General features: G+C 41.4%; 1 protein-coding gene across 2 annotated transcripts in view; it reads right to left on the bottom strand.

Annotated features, from left to right (window-relative positions):
* Positions 1 to 2,495: 2,495 nt before the first annotated feature.
* LOC138028367 (ubiquitin carboxyl-terminal hydrolase 9X-like) overlaps positions 2,496 to 20,000 on the bottom strand; it is a 72,338-nt gene continuing 54,833 nt past the window's right edge. The window contains exons 49-68 of one of the 2 annotated variants that reach the window (XM_068875869.1): positions 19,961 to 20,000; positions 17,872 to 18,025; positions 17,683 to 17,761; positions 17,318 to 17,382; positions 16,338 to 16,438; positions 15,605 to 15,744; positions 13,834 to 13,922; positions 13,380 to 13,521; positions 12,479 to 12,578; positions 11,519 to 11,661; positions 11,022 to 11,195; positions 10,537 to 10,628; positions 9,950 to 10,010; positions 9,059 to 9,118; positions 7,132 to 7,240; positions 5,868 to 5,976; positions 5,440 to 5,533; positions 4,236 to 4,312; positions 3,506 to 3,575; positions 2,496 to 3,410 (exon numbers count right to left, since the gene is read on the bottom strand). The exon at positions 19,961 to 20,000 is cut by the window's right edge and continues 52 nt beyond it. In XM_068875869.1, coding sequence (XP_068731970.1) covers positions 3,189 to 3,410; positions 3,506 to 3,575; positions 4,236 to 4,312; positions 5,440 to 5,533; positions 5,868 to 5,976; positions 7,132 to 7,240; positions 9,059 to 9,118; positions 9,950 to 10,010; positions 10,537 to 10,628; positions 11,022 to 11,195; positions 11,519 to 11,661; positions 12,479 to 12,578; positions 13,380 to 13,521; positions 13,834 to 13,922; positions 15,605 to 15,744; positions 16,338 to 16,438; positions 17,318 to 17,382; positions 17,683 to 17,761; positions 17,872 to 18,025; positions 19,961 to 20,000 — 2,121 coding nt within the window. In that variant the 3' untranslated portion in view covers positions 2,496 to 3,188. The remainder of the gene's footprint in view (positions 3,411 to 3,505; positions 3,576 to 4,235; positions 4,313 to 5,439; positions 5,534 to 5,867; positions 5,977 to 7,131; positions 7,241 to 9,058; positions 9,119 to 9,949; positions 10,011 to 10,536; positions 10,629 to 11,021; positions 11,196 to 11,518; positions 11,662 to 12,478; positions 12,579 to 13,379; positions 13,522 to 13,833; positions 13,923 to 15,604; positions 15,745 to 16,337; positions 16,439 to 17,317; positions 17,383 to 17,682; positions 17,762 to 17,871; positions 18,026 to 19,960) is intronic. The other variant, XM_068875870.1, reaches the window with a different exon arrangement.

The following is a 20,000-nucleotide window of genomic DNA, read 5'->3' as shown; positions in this document are numbered from 1 at the left end:
AAAATGGGACGCTTACGCCAGGATAGGCCTGGAAACCTCTCAGACGACAGAAACTAAGCAAAACTGTCAAAATACTACTAACCTCCCCCCCCCCTTCCCTCTTCCCTCTTCCTCTCTTATCAATGTTTAAATCGACAAGGAAATGTCTGGTCACTGTTGACAACAATAAAAGCAAGGTGACACACGCTAACACCAACCCGGTGTGGCCAACACATCACGCATGCCCACAACCATTTCACCCGGTGAATTAGCAGCCATGGACAGCTGTTTCGGCCTTTTGGGCCTCATCAACATGGCGTAGCTAATGGCCAAAACAGCTGTCCATGGCTGCTAATTGACCGGGTGAAATGGTTGTGCGCATGCGTGATGTGTTGGCCGGGTTGGTGTTAGCGTGTGTCATCTTGTTTTTACTGTTGACAACACTGTTCAAAAAACACTTCCCTCTAGTTTTCAAGGATTTCTTTAACTAAAGTGCAAGATATATTAGGCCCGGTTCAAACGTCGCATTTCACATGTGCCGAATATAACTCAAGAGTTAACTGCATGTGAAATGCGACATTTGAATCAATTAAATTCGACAGTTTAGAGTTAAATTCGACTTCAGTCGAATCTGCGACTGAAACAGTCGAATATTCGACGTTTGATTCAGATGTCGCATTTCACATGTGCCGAATATAATGCATAAATTATAGTAAATTAGCAACCATAATCCGTAAATGCCATGTGCAGAAGAGTCTAAACAGCAATTTAAAAAATGGCGGGAGGCGAAGGAATGTGCAGTTTGTGCTTTTCAAAAACAAAATATACTTGTTTGACTTGAAGCAATTATTGTTGTATAAGGTGCTCGGTGTTTGAAAATGAAGAGGACACTCCTGGGTGGAAAGAGGGAAAATCTGTGGCATATTGTGAGACGTGCTTCAATAAAACGATGAAAAGGCGCGAGTCGAGTGAAGGCCAAGATGACGCTGTTGGCATTTTGAGTACAGCCTGTCCGAGTGGAGACTCGGAATATTGAAGGCGAACGGAGTTGAATTCGACGTTTTGAATCAAATGACTAAAATAGGAGTTATATTCGGCACATGTGAAATGCGACGTTTGAACCGGGCCTTAGTCATGTTTTAAATATATTTTTATGCAAATTATCATGTAATAATACGTCTCTTCCGTTATATGTCTTAAAGATTTGCTCAAAAAGAACATGGTGATCATTGTTATTCCCATCAGAATAGCCATTAGCTACATTTCTAATTTTATGAATGTTACACTGTACTGGTAAAAACATACTATTAAACTAGTTTTAAAAACTTATACACAGTACTTATAGAAAGTTGACGCGTACGAGCTTTCGGCTCCTTCTCGGAGGAGAAGAAGGAGCCGGAGGAGAAGAAGAGGCTCCGAGAAGGAGCCGAAAGCTCGTACGCTTCAACTTTCTATAAGTACTGTGTATAAGTTTTTAAAACTAGTTTAATAGCTACATTTCTCTTTATTTCACCGCGCTTACCACTCTATAGAAAAGCAAAGTACGAAAATAACTTCTTCGAAGCCTTTGTGGTGTGTTCCAAAATGAGAACATATCCAAGTTCAGATGCTAAAACCGTCTCGTCCCCAGTCCCTCGCGCGTGAAAGGAAAAGCGGGGCACAGGGAATGATGGGGAGGCGAGGAAAAGCGGAGCGGCTTTTCTATTTCAATTTTCCTCCTTCCCATCACTCCCCGCGCTCGCGCTTCGCACTTGCCACCAGTTCCCCGTGCTCGTGCTCCACACTGGCTTCATAGAAAAGCCTGAGGAGGAGGCAAATGTAGCCTAAATTCACCTTCTCCTTTTCCAGTTTTTCATTGTGGTTTTAGGACAATGCTTTCGCTGGGTTTGCCAAAAGCCACATACCCAGAGATTTCAGTAACTCTTCTGGGCAAACCCTAAGCATGTAATTTATTTTGATCCGATCCAAAAGACTTAAGTTTTTCCACAGTTTAGTAAAAGGTCAGATATTCTGCTAAGACTGTGCAATAGTCTATCGACTCTTTCAGAACAGGGGCTCCTTGCTCACGTTATAACGATGCAAATCTTTGTGCGAGATATTTGGTACAAGACCGAAAGGAGATCAAGTCAAGAGTGTTGCCATGGTTACAAGACAAAATGTACCATTCATCTCTCTTCACGATCATTAGTTGTGATGTCTGAATAACATAACTAAGTCTGAATGGCATCGCTCATATTTTTTTTTTCAGAAATAGTCGTGACTGTGATTTTCACTCTAGTGGAACTTCTAATGACGCCATTGTCGTCATTTACATACCACAAAAGGTGCAATCATTATTATTCGTCACTTTGAAAGACTTTGGCAATCTTTCCTTCATAGGTACTTCAAGCTTGTTTATGAAAGCCCACGGACTACACGAATGAGTCATTTCTGTAAGTGAGAAGACAAGGCAAATAAACAAGTACGCTGACATTTTCTTTTAGTGTGCGCTGGTTAAAAACAGTTTCAACGTGATGATACTAGTGTAAAATATTTTATTCAATTGGTCCCCTGTCTTCGGATCCACAAGATTTGGCCTTAAAACATCATCTTCAATTTGGGCCTCGTACGTGTGATTGGCCTAAAAGGTGCGCCGGCTTTTTTTTAGGTACAACTAAATGTAACCAACTATATTTAAGCAACTAAATCAACTACAGACCATATTCCTATCTGTAACTTTTTTTATAGATTCTAGAATTATTTCCATTTTCTCATAAAATCTTCAAAGAACACTGAATTATTTGCAAACGAATAATCTTCCAGAGGCCTTAGGTTTGGCAAAGCGGAAGAGCGGAGCGGACGAGAATCCACTTTATGTTGCTCTCGGGTAGGGCTTCACTGACATCTCGACAAAGATCATAACCGCCTTGCGAAAATACAAAACAGAGTCGGTTCACGGCCCTCTACATTAAATAAAAAAATAAATTAGCATTTTTCACTCTGACTACGACAACTGGAAGTTGAAATCACGAGAAAGTGTCATAATGATTTGCAACAAAGTTTCTCTTCGATACACTTTTGTTCGTAATCTTCCGGGTCAGAGAGGAACAAAATGCCATTGCAACCACGGCGCTTTCCTTCACAGCGAGGCCACAGGAAACTGGGAACCAGTTAGAGATCTGCTACACTATGGTTGCTGTGGTGATGGAAGGTTCACTGTTTTTAGGCGGTCAGTCAGACTCCTCGTTTAGTAACTTGGTTGTTTCACCTGGTTCCGTATCATTATCGGCAACTGTGTCGCTGCTATCAAGAGGAGGTATTTGGTCTGTGATTGGCGAAGACCTGTCACGTGAGTCATGATGAGGACCCGCCTGCTGAGTATTAGGGGTAGTTTCCTCGTCCCCAGAGTTGCCAATCTCCCCTTCCACCTCCCCTTCGGGATCCTCTTGATCCTGCAGCAAACATAGGCTTAAGTTGAGTATCCAAATTTAGATAGGTGATCTGTTTACCCTTAATTAAAAAGACAAACCAACGAACAATCCCTCACCTCTTCCGGACACAAATCACAAGCCTTGGCAAGTGTGAGCCGGGCGCTGTGTGAACGCTCAAGGAAATACCTGAATCAATAGAGGAAGGCGTTTAGCTTAGCTTCTTTTTTTAATTAACAAAAAAAGTTAAAACATGCACCATTTTTTTCTCGTCCTCTCTCAAAGATTGGTCCAATCATCCCGCGCCACTTTCTCGACAAACAAAATGCAAAAACAAAAACCTATTAATGTAACATACTCGAGGCAATTTTACCGCGCCTAGCGCAAGCTACAATCATCTATTTCGAATTCCGATTGGTTAAACTGATTTTCTTTAGTCGACGTTGGTCAAAATTATTCGGCACAGAGACTTTGGTCGGGGCACCCTGCGAGCAGAGCCTCTCTAAAACTCGCCAGAGGGCGAGCAAGAGAGGTTCTGCAGAAATCTTTTAAGTCGCCACAGCCCAAGTTTCTGGGCTAATCACTCCGGCCAAACCGGTTTAGACAGCGCGCGCATCATATTTTTGACAAGGCGAAGGTCGAAATCGAGCCTTCAGTACGAAAATCAATATAGCGGCTTGAAGCGCGATCGAGACTTGGCCTGGGTTTGAAACTGTCTCAAAGCACGGCTTGCGCATACTCCATGAAGACTTTGCAAGATTTCTGCAGAGTACTTTCTTTCTCGTCGTCTCGTTGGGGTTACTTGATTGAAATCCGCTGTCTTTTTCTCTTCAAACACAAGTCACCTACCCGTTTGAGGTCTCATTTGACTGTGCCGGAGGAGACCAGTTGTTGTAAGTGTAGGATGTTCCACCTGAGTAGGGTCTCTAAATAAAACAAAAGGAAAAGATTTAAGGACGGTACCTACTATTGTTATTGCGCATACGTTCTGCGCATCTGGATACTCGGATTTCCTAAGGGTATCGCTTATTAATACAAGGATATTTTTGCGCGGTTCAAAACTATGCGGAGAAAGCAGAACTTAGCGAGTGCTCTTGCATTTTTCAGAGATGATTAAGCTTCGATTTGGAAAAGAACACCATACATTGCTTTGTATTTAAAGCTTTTTACAAATATTATTGATTAATTATCTTCGAAAAATGCGTGGTTACCCCCAATTTTCTTTTTGAATTTGAATAACACTTGTTAAGATTTGCTTTTCCCGCACATTCAGTAAAGCGCGCAAAAATACCTTTGAATTGTTAGGCACCGTCCTTAAGCAAATACAAATCAGTGTGCGCTATAGAAGTTCAGTGGATCTGATATCTCAAGATCATGACTATTTGTCGAGGTATCCAGTCAATTGATAAACGCCCAAACTGGGCAAAGTAACTGGATTCAAACCGAATACGTTAGGCTTGACCTCTGACTGACAGTCTCCCCATTTGTAAAGCACTTACGCTCAGCTAAAGAAGATTGAGACTTCAATTGACATTAACTGATTTTATAATAAAGTTTCGATTCAACGCGCGCTCCGATTGGTTTAAAACAGAGTGCTTTATCAGAGTGCTTTAATTTCATGTGGTAAGACTTTACATTCTCCCAATTGGTAGAGCACTTGAGCTCAGCTAAATACGTTCCAGCCTTTAACTGACGAAGTGCACAAATGGGGCTTGTAAATTATTCTATATATTTACGTCAATTGGATTTAAAACGTTTCTTAAACAACCTGTGACTGATTAGCTTGCGAAGCTGGCGGTTCATTTCGAAACGTGAGAGATTTCGAGCGGCGCGAGAAGGCTGCGGCGAAGTAAAGGCTCTTCGTTCCCCTCGCCCCAGCCTTCTCGAGGCTTCGCCACTCGAGAGCTCGAGTTCTCAGGCAACAACAGAAACGCCAGCTACGAAGACTAGTGATTGATTCGCTTAGTGTTGCCAAATCAGACCATCAGAAGAGATACTGTTTCTGGAAAAATCATTACCCATCACAGCTATTTAACGTATAGCTTTATCTTACCCTATCCAGTTCATCGTTAAGCCACTCCACCGCCCAAGTCCACTTGCGACGGAGATCCTGGGCTGCCAAGAGAATCTGGTGCGCCATAGGACAGCTGAAGAAAGAAAATACAAGCTGAAGCTAAGAAAAACGCACCTAACTAGTGATACACTATAGAACTCTACGCTTTAGGATTCACGTTTCCTGGAAGAGGAAAATGGCGAACAGCTGGTAGCTGCTTGTCATGAAAAGAAGGAAATAAAATTATTTCAGCACATTTCTCGTCTTCCAGTAATTGCGCGATAGCTTTGGCAAACAAGCCAGAAGTTAGTTTAAATCGAACAACGTTGCGGTAATTCCTCTCTATTGTTCACTTTACGAGAATTTATGGCGTAACATTCCACCCAATGAAACCAAAAAATGCCAGGTGGTATTTTTTAAACACTTACCTGCAAAATAGATTGACCATGAACTTGATACACTGGTAAGCCCTCTTCTGGTAATGATTCTTCGAGCGCTGAATTGTGTCAAACAAGCCTTCCTTGTCATCTGGGATACCTAAACAAACACAAGACTGGCATCAGCCTTTCCACACCCAGACGACCTTTCCATCGATACCACTAAGGACGCCATCATAGTGATTCAGTTTCCATACTCGTATTATCGCGTTTTAAAAACGTCAGCGACTTCTACATTTCAAATTAGGGCCTCGGTTCTATAAGTTCTGGACATCAGTTCTTAGGCCGTACAAGCCAACGAGAAAACGAACTTAGCATTTTAAGTACCCATTCTTTTGACATATTGTAAAGACAAGGAATAAAACAATTGGACAGTCACGACTTGAAACGTTTTCCCTTTAAAGATACAAATGAAGTGCATGAACCCGAAAACTCTCTCGAATATGGAGAAACGAACGCCTCTCATTGACTTGTTGTTATGAAGGAGATGACAAATGCAAACCCCGGACGACTGAACTACGATTTTTCCGATATATCGACAACCTCAGCATCGCTTCGAGGTTGTACTGACGCGATACAACACTGTCGTTTATACTGTAATCATTTCATAGGAATCTTCCAGCCGCTCATATGCCATTTGCATAGGCAATCACAAGATTTCGAGTGCAATTTGGAATAAATAAGCAAGAGTAAATTTTTTCAAAGACGACCAAAATTTCAGGAGCCCGTAGGGCGAGTGCAATTTGTAGTCTTTGAAAAAATTTGATTTGATTTGCTTGATTTGAAAACAAAAGATTTGATTGGTTCTGACCAAACCCTTTTGTTTACTAGCCAATTATAATCCATAATGTCGATGGTAGAGCTGTTTTCAATTGAGTGTCGAAAGCTATTAGTGAATTACTTTGGTTTTGCATTACTTCACTCAGTGAAGTGAAGTGAAGTTCTCGCGCCATTTTTTCAACCAATCATAAGTGAAACCAAAACCAATCGTGGCTTGCACGTGCACATTTTGCCGTGCTCTGTGTCGGCAACGTGTAATTACTTCGAGTTTTGATTGGTTTACTGGATTCTGTCCTTTATGATTGGCCAAAGTAATTTACTTTGGTTTTGGTTTTACGACACTCGATTGGAACTCGCTCTCTTATACTTTTTGCACTGTGTTACCCTTGAACCGCACTGCTCTCAGCCAATCAAAATAAAGTATTTTTTATGTACATTATTAGCCACTTAACACGTGCACGTGCACGGATATTACCTTTAAGCGTGTTATGTATCCTGTGAGTCTGCCATGAATCAGTGATAAGCAACATCTGAAGCAGCAGGTCTAAATATGGCCGCAGCTCGTACGTGTACGAAAACGCTACCTAAAAGCAATGAAAATAGAAAAAAATCTTTCTAAAAAACTGTTTTAAGGTACAATGCCGACACGACTCTTTGCAACGACACTGAAGTAATTATTAAGTAATGGTCCGGCTAAGAAGCAGGCAGAAAAACAATAGCCCGCGGCAATAGCGTCGGTTAGTTAAAATGTGCCAACATTTTTAATCAAATTAAGTTCGGCTGTTCCCATTGGTGTAAGCAGCTAAAAGCGCGAAATTTGAATTTCAATGAAAAATGTAATCGACTTGCCGTCTAAAAAATTAGATTCTGTTTCGTAGAACAAATCATTATGCCTTCAAAAACTATGTTTGTAAATATCGTCAAGATTCTATGCGCCATTTGCCGATTGGCGAATGGCGCATAGAACAATGCCCAAATTTGGCCGAGAGACAGAGATCAAGGGCATGGGGAAGAAGAAATCCAAAAAAGGCTTTTTTTTCATTTTTTTTTCATCTTTTTTCGACATTTTCCGATATTAGCCAATCAGATGCCTCGATTGGAGCAGCAGCTTCTAAGTACTTTTGCCGCTGGGCTGCCTGCTTCTTAGCCGGACCATTACTTAAATAAATAAACTACCGGAAAACAAAAAAGTCGATAGACTTAGGACTATTAAAATTTTTATATGAAGGGATGAAGGTCCTCGAAGGAGGCAACCCAAGCATTATTTTTTTCTTAAATTGAATTTCACTTTAGGTGCAAAAGATATTGAGTCAGGACATAGCTGTTACACTGTCTCTAGGGATTAGTTAACTCTTGCATTTCCACGACCGAAACATTCATTCTCCGAACTAGCACCAAGGATTTTTTTGATTGGATAGTCATGAGAATTTGGTATTATATCATGATCACATCTTTCAAGTTGATTATATTCTTCATTCTCAATACTTGTCTGACTGACATTTCATTGAAATTGTGAGGAGAATTTACGTACCGATCACTTCTGGGTGGCAAATGCAACGGGCACCAAAGAAATATAAAACAGAAACAATGGAGCCCACTCCTAAATACAATAGACCTGCATCCTGCACTGAACCAATCAAATTAGAGGTTGTAAAGAGCTGTGTGGTATCTGAAAAATTTGTACTTGGCCCTTCGTTTATCGCTTATTGATTTCACGAAACCTTTTTGACAATAGACCAATTCGGCTAACTCAGTGTTGTCCCCTATTACAATCCTTTGGAAATAAAACGTCTTGTTCCAAGTATTTCCACATTAATTATTTATGAGCCTAATAGGTGTTTTTAAACCCGATAAAACACTGCTGCTCGTTTTTCAAACATCACTTAAATGTGAATTGGTACAACATAGACCGAATGCATAAATGGCGGCCAAAATAATATTTTTTTGTCTTTGAGCTAATTAGACCCACTAGCCTCGTTAGCACGGACAAAATGCAAAAGAAATGTTACTTTAGAACGAGGCTAGTGGGTCTGATTTGCACATAAGGTAAAATCTACTAAGAGCCTAGCCTAGAAGGCCCATCAGGCCGGCGCTTATCTCCGGATTCTGAAGCATGAAGCGACTAGGAGTATTTTTACTCCCCCCTGGATGGGATGCCTGTCTTGCCCAAGAACACAACACAATGTCCCCGGCCAGGACCCGAACCAGGACTACTCGATCTAGAGTCGAGATTTGCACATAAACAAAAAAAAGAATAATTTATTGGCCGCCATTTATGAATACAGTCTATTGAGTTAGCCGAATTAGTCTATGCCTTGCTTTTGCTACTTTAAAACTGTCTTTCCAATACGAGACAAATAACAGCGTTGAAATTCGCTTAGATGCTACGCACGTCGACTCACCTGCCACAAAAGCTCACTGAGCACTATCCGAGAGAAGTGTGGGTTTTCCCAACAGCAAAACTGCAACCAGATATAAAGCTAAAGTTCAGGGGAAGGCTTAGGACGTCATGAGCCACAGGACTACGTTTACTACCCACAAGATACCTGAGCATTCTCAAAACTCACAATAATACCATACGATGATAATGCCCCAGGAATTCCCAGACATTGCTCAAAACTCTCAAGGAAACTTGACCAGGCTCCTAATTTACACGGTAGTTGACCATGATTTTAACCACAGAGTTTCCTTACGATGACCATAATCCAGAGAGCCTCACAGTTTCCAATCGTATACAAGTATTCAATGAAATATTTCACTGATACCCCATAGCAACAGTTGTCGTCTGCACAAGCTACCGTCATCTGGGTAAACTGTGCTTAGTAACCTAGCTATTTCATAAAAGCGAGGCTGTATTAACCTCGCTTTGATGCAAACCTCGTGACGTTTGTTGTGTCAATACAACGTAGTGAGTATTACAACAACACGGTGACGGACTGTACCAGAGGAAAATCACTTTGAACCTCGTTGGCATTATCGTCAAGGTTACTTTGAACATGCAACTGGCACACTCTGAAACTTTTTTTTCAGAAATCTGGAAGACGTAATCTGATTTTTTATTTGTTGTGCTCGCATCATTTATTTCATTGTTTATTTTTGTTGACGTCGTGCTCATACTGTCGCAAGATTAGCCTGTAGCAAGATATTGTAAGTGACTGTCCAACCGAGAATCGAGCCTCCTACTTGAGGACAAATGTACGCCGGATGGCTGTTTCAAGGCCTTGGATACCTCCCATTAAAAGTAGAAATAGACAAAGAGCCTCCTTAAAGCAACAGATAGTTTCTCTACTTACTCTTAACAGCTTCAAAGTGTCCTCTGACGCAGTGCTGTCTTCAATAACTTTCTTTAGATATCTAAAATCAGTTACCACGTTAGAAAATTTTTAAGTAGCAATTAGGACTGACTTCAAAGAAAAATCCTCGCGCCAAAAGAATACATATATCGATATACCATTCGTCGTCAGAAAATTTTCTGGTGAATGTGTGTACATCTTTTCGCCCGAATACCAATGCAAAAACTACGTAAAAAAACCTTTGTTACTGCCGATAGAAGGCAAGATATATGACTAATCCTAATCCAGTGAAGCTATGATCCACGCATTTATGAACGCAATTTTACCAATTTCGAAGAGAAGCTTGAAAAATTCAGGACTTCAACGGGGTTTGAACCCGTGACGTCACGATGCCGGTGCGACGCGCTAACCAACTGAGCTATGAAGCCACTGATGTTAGGAGCTGGTCATTTCTGAGTTCATATGTTCCCGTCATTAATAAATCAACGAACGAAATAATATATGAAATGAATCACATATGGAACTGCGGATATGAAATCAAGTGAAGCTATGATCCTCGCGGTTATGAACGCAAGATGCCAACTTACGTTGCTTTATTGAACAGAATATCCGCTACCACGGGCTGAATTTCCATGACTGGAGGTCCCTCACCAAATGGGTTCGTCTTCGGTTGCGTACCCTGTGAAACGAAACGTTTGTTAGCGGTGACAGTTCAAAGTTAACTACCCCTTCTTTAAAGCTAGTGTGGCTAATGAAAAATAATTTACATTCTTTTGAGACTCCTCATTCTTCTCATGACTCAAGCACACGGCTCGATAACGACTATGGAGGCCAATTTGTGTTATTTTGTGATCGTGCAAGAGCTAATCAAAACGACAAGCTTCGAGGCCATTTAAAGGCCCGGTCACTAAGTTCAGAACTGTCAAAAAGCCATTGGTTGCGAACTCGCAGCCGATATGCCTTAACAACACAAATCTACATTTCAAACTACATTCAGTAGCTATTTACTTTTACAATCTAGCAATCCCCGTCGTCAAAAACTTTCAACTTTCAACTGATTCACCGCACTTACTGTAGCAGAAGAACGCATCCTGCTCGATACGTCACAGCAACGAACCAGCTGAGACACGACAGAGTAAAGTTTTCCCAGTTCAGCGTACTGGTAACGAATGGGAGGCCCAGGCCCTTCATCTAATGCAACCAGCATGAAAGTCGCTGGAACACCGAGCTGGAGCAACTGTTGCCTCTGAAGATGTAAATAAAAGCCACATATACAAAGGTTACTTTCCCTGTTTAGAATATTTTAAATCATGAAAGTCTTGGTGTTAAATGGGCATTCTTTCATGTACGAATACTTGGAAGAAGCCACGGAGTAGTTTTGGCACCAAGGTAGTTCGCTTTCCCACTTTCATCAGACATCAACAAGACGTTCTTTTAAAACGACGGAAAACATGCATCAAGGATATTCTAATAGACGTAAACATTTCGGTCTAATACCAGTATTTTGTTTTCGTTTACTCAAAGGCAGCATCAAAAACAACAACAACATGAGTAACCATGCAAACGTACCTCAGGTGGACCGATGGTGGAGTACATGAGGAAAAAATGAAAATACTGCTGTAAATGGCGGCCGTGTTCAGGAACTTCTTTCTTCAACAATCCAAGCACAGCAGTCAGGATATGATCGCTGAGGGATGCCTTGTTGTCGAGTTCTACAGAACCATCAAGTCAACAGCAACAACAGCCTTATTAACTTTAGATGACTTATTCGAATACATCCTACAGAGTCATTTACCCCTTTCCCTCCTAAAAGTGAGGCATACGGTGTGTTCGATTGACCGTATTCCGGAATAGGAAAACACCTGCTAAAATGCTATTTTAAACATATATTTATCATCCTTGTCATTTCAAAACGCCACACATACCGTTTTAAATCATCACTCCACGTATTCTTATTCAGGAATAGGGTCAACAAAAAGCATCCCTGAGAATAGAGTTCTCTTGCTATCCAAGGAGCTCGTCGTAGGTAACATCCTCAGAATTTCAGGAATGTTTCCTTCACTTCCGGTCTTCCGGACTCCTTCACTTACGGAGAGGACCGGAAATCCTACCATGTTACAAAATCAGTTCTTTCTCCTCAGTTATTTCCGGTCCATGAATGTTGGTCCGGCCTGGGGTTCAAACGCCCGACCTCCCACACGAAAGTCCAATGCACTCTTGCCGAGGCCAACTGGTCATGTTGGTACAGAGAACTCTATTTATCCCCGAATTTTAGGAGAGTTCGTTAAATACAACATGTTCGAGCATTTACAAACCCCAAGTATGTAGTACAGCAAAGTTACAACACAAGGAACTCTATGATCTATCCTTTGCGAACAGTCTGTGGGTTGCTCAACAACGTGTCAGCCGGAATTTGAGGAAGCAACGTCCCACTCCGTATTTCTCTCTTCTCCAAATTTAGCCAGCTGATGTCGCCTGTAAGTCTTTTTCCTCCCGTTAAGAAAGAGCATTACAGCACCAATCACTTACCAGTTTCCGGCGTGCTACCTTCCGGGTAAGGCCAACATGGACCATCTTGACGGGAAAAATGCGCCAAGAACACCAGAATTTTCGCGAAAGCACTCCGCACCTGAGAGAAATCAATCAAGGATGACCAAATAATTTCAGTTTTTGGTTTCTTTACTTTAGTTTAGCGTACTGAAGACACTTACGTACTCTACCAATAATCGATTTGAAACTCACGGGAGCATGATAATTTTTTTACGTGACTTGTGGAGCAAATCCTTGGTAAAATCTGTTAAAATATGCTAACGAAAAGCACGGGTCCACTCTTTAGTTGACGTCGCAAACTCATTTGCAATGCAGAACTATTTTGAAAATAGGATTCCAAGGATGTTTGTGAAGTAAAAGGACCCAGGCTTCTCACAGCTTGGTTGTGGGACAAATGCTGACCTTGATGATAACTGGAGCATTATATAAAAGGGATATTTCCAAAAGATAACAGGAAACGTGTTTTCTATTGGTGGATAAGTCCAACTTAAAGCATGCAAATTTGCGCAAATCTTTTTCTGTAATTTATGTATCCGGAACTTCGATCACCGATGTGTTTCTCGCTACATCATCCATTGTTACCAATATGCCAACCAGAAGCTCATTGTCTGTTGAAAAAACAACTTCTTTTGGTCCAAGGTTGACAAATTTCAGTATCAAAAAAATTCACAGAATTTCTTGCCAAATTCAATCAAATCCTTTCACTACTTTCCAAACGTGATAAATACTCAAGTAAAGCTATGATCCTCGCAGTTATGAACGCAATTTTTAGCAATTGCGTAGAGAAGCCTGAAAAATTCAGGACTTCAACGGAGTTTGAACCTGTGACCTCGCGATACCAGTGCGCCGCACCATCTTCGCAACAAATGAAACGGCATACCTCTCCACTGGGGCACTCCAGCAGGTACTCTGAAAACCTGTCAGGGTAGGAGAACAACACAAACTTGGCAAACCACTCCCGAACGGATTTGCTTTGTCTCAGAAGCAAACACATCGCATCATACCATTCACCAGCAGGACCCCTGTGATATATAGACACATGCATCAGTGATAACTACATCACGAACACAAAACAAAACTTTGCAACCAAAAAACACAAACTTAAGGAAGCAAAACCGTTTGCTAAGTGTCTTTTATCCCTTTGAAGGGACCTGCATCAAGTTCAGAAACGTCGAATTTTTTTTCACGTTCTTATTAAATTCAGTTCCAACAAGTTTTCTGGAAAAGCGAAAAATGAGTGGTGAGGCGTTTTAAAGTTGCTTCACCAGGTTCTTCGATCTTCTACCTACACTTCTACACTGACACTTCTAGTTATCACACTAAGCCAACCTCACCTAACAGTTTTCTTGGTCCGGAAGCCAGTGGTGAATAGAAACTTGGAAACCAACTGAATGCTAATCATTGCGAGCTGCTCAATGTCCGCCTGTCAATTAACAAATAACAATCATTCTAACAGCCAGAGTGACTGTCCATTGGAATTATGTCCATATTGCTCAGTTAAGCTATGGAAGAAATTCACAAGCTGTTAGTAGAGGCTTCCGTAACTTGACAAGAAAGCAGAGAAGGCAGCAGAAATCGTATTAAGATTTCCACGAGTGAGCGAAAATCAATCATTAAACACTATTCTCATTCACTCTTGACAAAACCCTCAGACGCAATTTTGCCTTCGTATAGCTGGCTCCTTAGTTAATACCCATGAAAATAACGCGCGCACTGTAACGCGACGACTTCAAAGAGTTTGACCAGATTTCTGCAAAGCCTCTCTTTCTCTTCTCGTGTAGTGAGCCGGAAGAATTTCTTTTTTTTAAAATGACAGACTCAAGACAAATGTAACACCTAAATACGCTTTCTTGGGAGCCGCTATTGGTCCTACCTCACCACAGCCACTCAGCGAAATCTGCGCACGACCAGACTATTATGAAGACCACTTTCCATTCTCGTCACCAGAGCCTCGGATCGCCCCAAGACTCTGGGAAACTCAATGTAGGAGAACATGCGCCCTAGGGTTCTCATAGCGAAAAACTGGCTATTAGAACCTTACGGCGCCTGCTCACTCCTCGCGCTAGCATGAATGCACCAATTAGAGACGCTTTTGATTGTTCTTCACGAAAACCAATGAGAAGACATTTTCCCCAGAGCTCTTCTCTCGCTCAGTCAAGGGAATAGCTCTGGGGTCAAGATAGGGCCACTTTCACAAATGGCGACCTCCTTTACATTCTTTTGCATTTATGTTAATTAGACCTACTTCCCTCATTTTGAAACAAATATTCTTTTGAAATTTGATCGTCGCAACGAGGCTAGTAAGGCTTATTAGCATTAAAACAGAAGAATATTTTATTTGGCCGCCATTATTCAAAGAAGCCTATGGAGACAACGTTCTCCCTTGGTGAACAATGAGTGGGTTCTCTAACAACTACCGTGCTTGTGAAGTTTAGGAATGTCGGCCACCGTTTGATCGTCCTCATCGAAGACGATTTGAAAATCGAACCCTGACGTGCTTCAACACTCCAAGTGATTGCCAAGGACAGAATCAACAACCTCATCTATGGTTACAGTGTTCCCCACAACGAGTGGTCGGCGATCAAAAAATACTACCACTTATCATGTAGACCCCCAACACAGCCACTAACTGGGACGTAACGCGCTGAAAACGGCGGCTCGGAAACCCTCTTGATACTCCTCAGATAATACGTGCCTTACAATTGGTCGATTCTCTTCTTTCTCAAATCCCATAATACACCTCTTTTACCCCCGCCATGCAAAAAAAAAAAAACTTGCATGGGCATTGCATTGATAATGCAAAATTTTGGGGAGTTAACAAGATACCTTATCGGATCTGAGAAAGTAGAGAATTTGACGGGCCGTATTCTACAGTTGTTTGGCGCGCGATTTCATATCTAAAAGGTATTCTAGATACCTTGCCAACTTCGTTTTCGGCTGTACTCAGTGAAGTTACGGCTCCACTCCGCTTGCGTTTTTTCCCTAGTCAATTAATGGCCCGAATTGGAAACTTAAGCTACAATCCTCGAATTCGGTCAGTAACAGGATCTATTGCAGCCGAAAAAGGCATCTGTTTAACGTTCTAATTTGTTATTGATTACATACCGAGTTTTCTAATCCAGCGTTCGCGGTAACTAGTTTCCTCATGAACTGGAAGAATTCCACACTGTACTGAATTCGGTTGTGAAGAAAATGTACGTTTTGTTTTCGCACAGCTCTCTCAATCACAGCCGGCATCTTGCAGTCTAAATAGCCAAAAACAAAGGCAGGGTTACAATTCTTTCCCGAGAGAGAAGTGCCAAGGACTGGGGAGAGACTTTGTGAGAGGGTCTTCCCTCCTGCCTTTTCGGGTGATTCGTTTTTTCCACAAGTGTCCCTTTAACGTAAAAATTTTAACCATATAATTCAAAGACAACGTATCCAAACTGGTCGGGTTTATTGCTTTAACACACAAAGGATAACGACGCTATGGGTAGACTATAGGCTTTAAATGAGAGGAATCCACGAATTCGTCATTACAACAACAGAGCAGCATTACACGTTAATCTATATGCGATAAAGCGTCATCTTAAGTCAAAATACCTTCTACGCTCTTTCCTGGTCGGTAACGCCATAGTATCATTATCTTCATTCCGAACTACATCACGACATTATGTGATCTTTTCAGTGACACAAGAGAACCAGTCTTTACAAATCCTTTCAATGTGCAGCTGTTATGGAGCACTCTGCCATCCACGTTTGTTCTCCAAGCAAAATGTTCAGTACATAGGGACATAATATAGGTCAAATGTTTTAAGAGAAAGTGGTTTTTCTTAAAACAAATTACACAACAACTTACTTCTGTCCACGTCAACTTTCCGGTTTGAATTCATGACATCGAGACGTTCATAGAACAGGATATAAGCATTCCACCATCTTTTTTGTCGTCTGTAGGACATCCTGGCAGGGACAATGAGTAAGTGACATTCGCTGTGGCCTTAGAAAAAAGCTTACGAAAGGCTTAATGCAGTTGAAATAAAATAACCTTGTTTGCCTCTGTTTCAACATTAATCTTCATGCAAGACTACTTCACTTTCAACGGTTTCTCGAATGAAGACTAGTTTTCAAAAAGAGGCGAACGACAATTAAAAAAAATGGGCTACTCAATTCACAATCTTTACACCTTATTCCAAAATGGCCGCCATTTTTAGTTCTCTTTTGTTTGATGGCAAAATGGGCTCTTTTGGCCCCGTTCAAGGTTAAATATTCTTTTGAATTTTACGTTTGAAAGCAAGGCCAACAGGGCCAATTTGCAAGGAAACAAACAATAGAATACTAAAATACGGCGGCCATCAAGTTTTGGAATAAGGTGTATTCACTTAACTTCAAGATAACTCTTCATGGTAACGTAAAGGTACTGGTTGGGAAAAAACCAAAACTGACTTCTTTCATGGTAACCTTCATTTTCGCCACCACCATTATATGGAGGCAGTAAGGTCCAGTGGTTAAGGCGCTTGCCTTGAAATGTGGAGATCGCGGGTTCAAGGCCGATTCTGACCACTTGTTGCATTTAATCAAGGTAGCCCCTGGTTCAACTTCTCGGCGGCACCCTTAAATAGCCAACTGGTTTGCCTCCGGCCAGTTGGGATTCTTAGAGTTGTTGGAGTTTCGTTTCATTAGCCCTGAAAAGCCCAAATGGGGAGTGGTCGATTATGTTTGTAAAATCAGTCACGGTCATCAGCTCAATTGTGAATTTAACTCAATTTTTCTGAGCACAACTTGCTTTCACAAGAAATAATTCACAGAAAGGGTCGGAAATGGTCAATTAAAACGACGCACCTTTTAAGCATGTGATCAAAGACCTCTCCCATGTACTCGCCACCAAAACATTGATTCTTTAGCTCCTGTTAACAAACACAACATAAGCTCTCGAGCCATTCAAATAATCTCTAAAGCTGTGTCGAATTTGAGGTCACGAGCGTATAACAAATTGCTGACCTACGAAAAATTGATGGAATCAGAACAGGCCGGGTATGAAAAGGTATGCTGGTATGAATCGATGACCCTTTGAATCACAGCTCACTTTTCTGTCGGGCAATTATGCTTGCAACCGAGAGAGCTATCTTCTCGTAATACATATTTCGAACTTGCAATTTTGCGATCTCGGCTGATAAAGAAATATGAAAAAACTAAGTCAAAGTTACCTCTTCGTCATCCATCTTGCACTCTGACACTTCGCCGTCATCAAATTTGTACCATTTCGGAGATAGTTCAGGTGATAATCTATACCAGAAAAAAGAGCTCGTGTTACTCTACAGACTGTCAAAATCCGAAGACAAAGAAAAGTCTACGGTAACAATAAAATATGAAAATAGCATTACATGTGAAGTTACCTTTGTAGGACATAAGAATAGTAGTGTCCGCCACTGGCTTGTCCACTGTGAACCAAGATTCCCACCAATCGGAACTTAGTACTGCTTGATCCTTTATGGTTCACTTCATTTTCGTCTTCAGTTCCAGATTCCTCTGAATTCTCTGTAATTTCACCTTTTAAAACAAAGCAAATGATCGTGAACAAAAGCAGTTACCTCAATGAGCGTAAAAGCGTTATTTCCGAAAGGTTTAGCGTCCAGCGCTGGCTAACTTGCATGAGCTTCGTCATATGATTGATTCATTTTAACGTCTTACCCTTGAGTGTTTAACTTAAGTGAGAACTTTTATTTTGCGTTGATTTAACTGCAATTAATGGAATACTGTTCCATAATTAACACGTCCAAACGTTCGCCCTTTTTTTCTGAGAACCAGAAGCAATATCAACCTCCATATAATGCACTCACTTAACCGATAAGTGGTAACGTCTTTTAACCTTAGTAAAACAATAGAATGGCACATAAACATCGCGTGTAAAAACCTTGGGATTATTTTGAGTCATCATAGCTGCCATTTCTATGATTTAGGATCCTGAAGTAACCATGGCTACCGTGACTAGCCTGTTCCAGGCTCTCAGATAGTCGAGAAAACGAAAAGAACTGCGTGTGAAAAGCGAGTGGGGGCTTGGGTCGAGGCGAGGCGGGAGAGCCTGTAAGCATCTCTTTAAATTCTTCATTCCGCCCACTTTGCAAATAACCTTTCGCATGTCAAAATGTCAATGTCAAAGTGTTGAAAATGGGCGGCATTGTGTGGTCCCACGCGAGTTCAAGCGCGATTCTTTTATTGTTGTTCAGAGGTGATGCGTTAATTCTCACTTGTGCGAGTACGTTAGCCAGAATTTAAGGCACTTTTAGGAAAATAACTTTACGCGAACAAAGGCATTGTCAAAGCAACCGGGAAACGAGTGTCAAGGAAATCACCGACGGGAGATTTAGCAAATTCGACCAAAAGACACGACCAGTTCGAAAGCTGCGAGTTCCAGACGCTCTGTTGACTTTTTCAAGGAAAACAGAAACCCGACCATTGAAGTTTCTGGCCTAGATGATAAGATGGTCTCATCAATAAACTTCAGCTCTGATGCAACAGGACAACCGATAATGAAATTTCATGTGGATGGGTTCAATTGCATTTGCAGTATACAGATACGCGCACGTAGCCATCACCTTCGCTTCCTGAAATTGCTTGATCTTTTAAAGCTTTAAGACATACAACGGAAATACAAGCCTGTTTTCGGCAAATTTTTGCGCTCTTTCAAAGTGGTTTTTTCTTTTTGCTCTCATTTTTTCGACGGCGATGAAGGCAGAAATTTAATTGACCCTAGCTGGTGAATTCGAATACGCAGCCAAGTATTTGCATAAGAAAGAATAACAAAATATTGTATTTTTCTCGTTCGTCAGAGTTTTCAGAGAGCGCCGTTGAATGCTAACAATTGTGGCGTGCATGGGACATAATAGTTGTGTCAAATGCGAACTATATACACTATATATCGTACCCGGTGATGCTATATTGTAAGCGTTGTGGGGAGATGTCCTATCACAACATTGAAGCGCTTTCGCAACGCGCGGCAGTAACTGAAAATTTATGCTTTTACCAAAACCAGTTGGAAGCATTGCAAACGGATCGTTTTTTCGACTTATTAAAGTCGAACAGACACAACTTTTGCTCGAATCTGAGGGCTTGTACGTTTGGGAATACTTTAAGACACTCGGCGACAGAATTGACCTCTTTCTTTCGTGCTCCGCGCGTGAATCAAAATGATTACGAAAGTGTTGATGTAAACTGTCAAAATTGACCAATCAGAGGGTATACCAGGAGCTGGTATACCGGAATGAAGAATTTAAAGAGATGCTTACAGGCTCTCCCGCCTCGCCTCGACCCAAGCCCCCACTCGCTTTTCACACGCAGTTCTTTTCGTTTTCTCGACTATCTGAGAGCCTGGAACAGGCTAACCGTGACTGACGTCATAAACATACGCTCTAATGTACTCATTCGTATCTCATGGGGGAAAACCAACTAATAGCATACCTTAATTCCTACGTTCTGGAAACTTACCTTGAAGTTTTGCGAGTCCGACTTCTGTAAACGGTTCCAT

This window comes from Montipora capricornis, chromosome 13 (assembly GCF_036669925.1).
Source record: "Montipora capricornis isolate CH-2021 chromosome 13, ASM3666992v2, whole genome shotgun sequence".
In the NCBI taxonomy this organism is placed as follows: domain Eukaryota; kingdom Metazoa; phylum Cnidaria; class Anthozoa; order Scleractinia; family Acroporidae; genus Montipora; species Montipora capricornis.
Note: the sequence above shows the minus strand (reverse complement) of the source record. Positions and strands in the feature narration are given on the sequence as shown.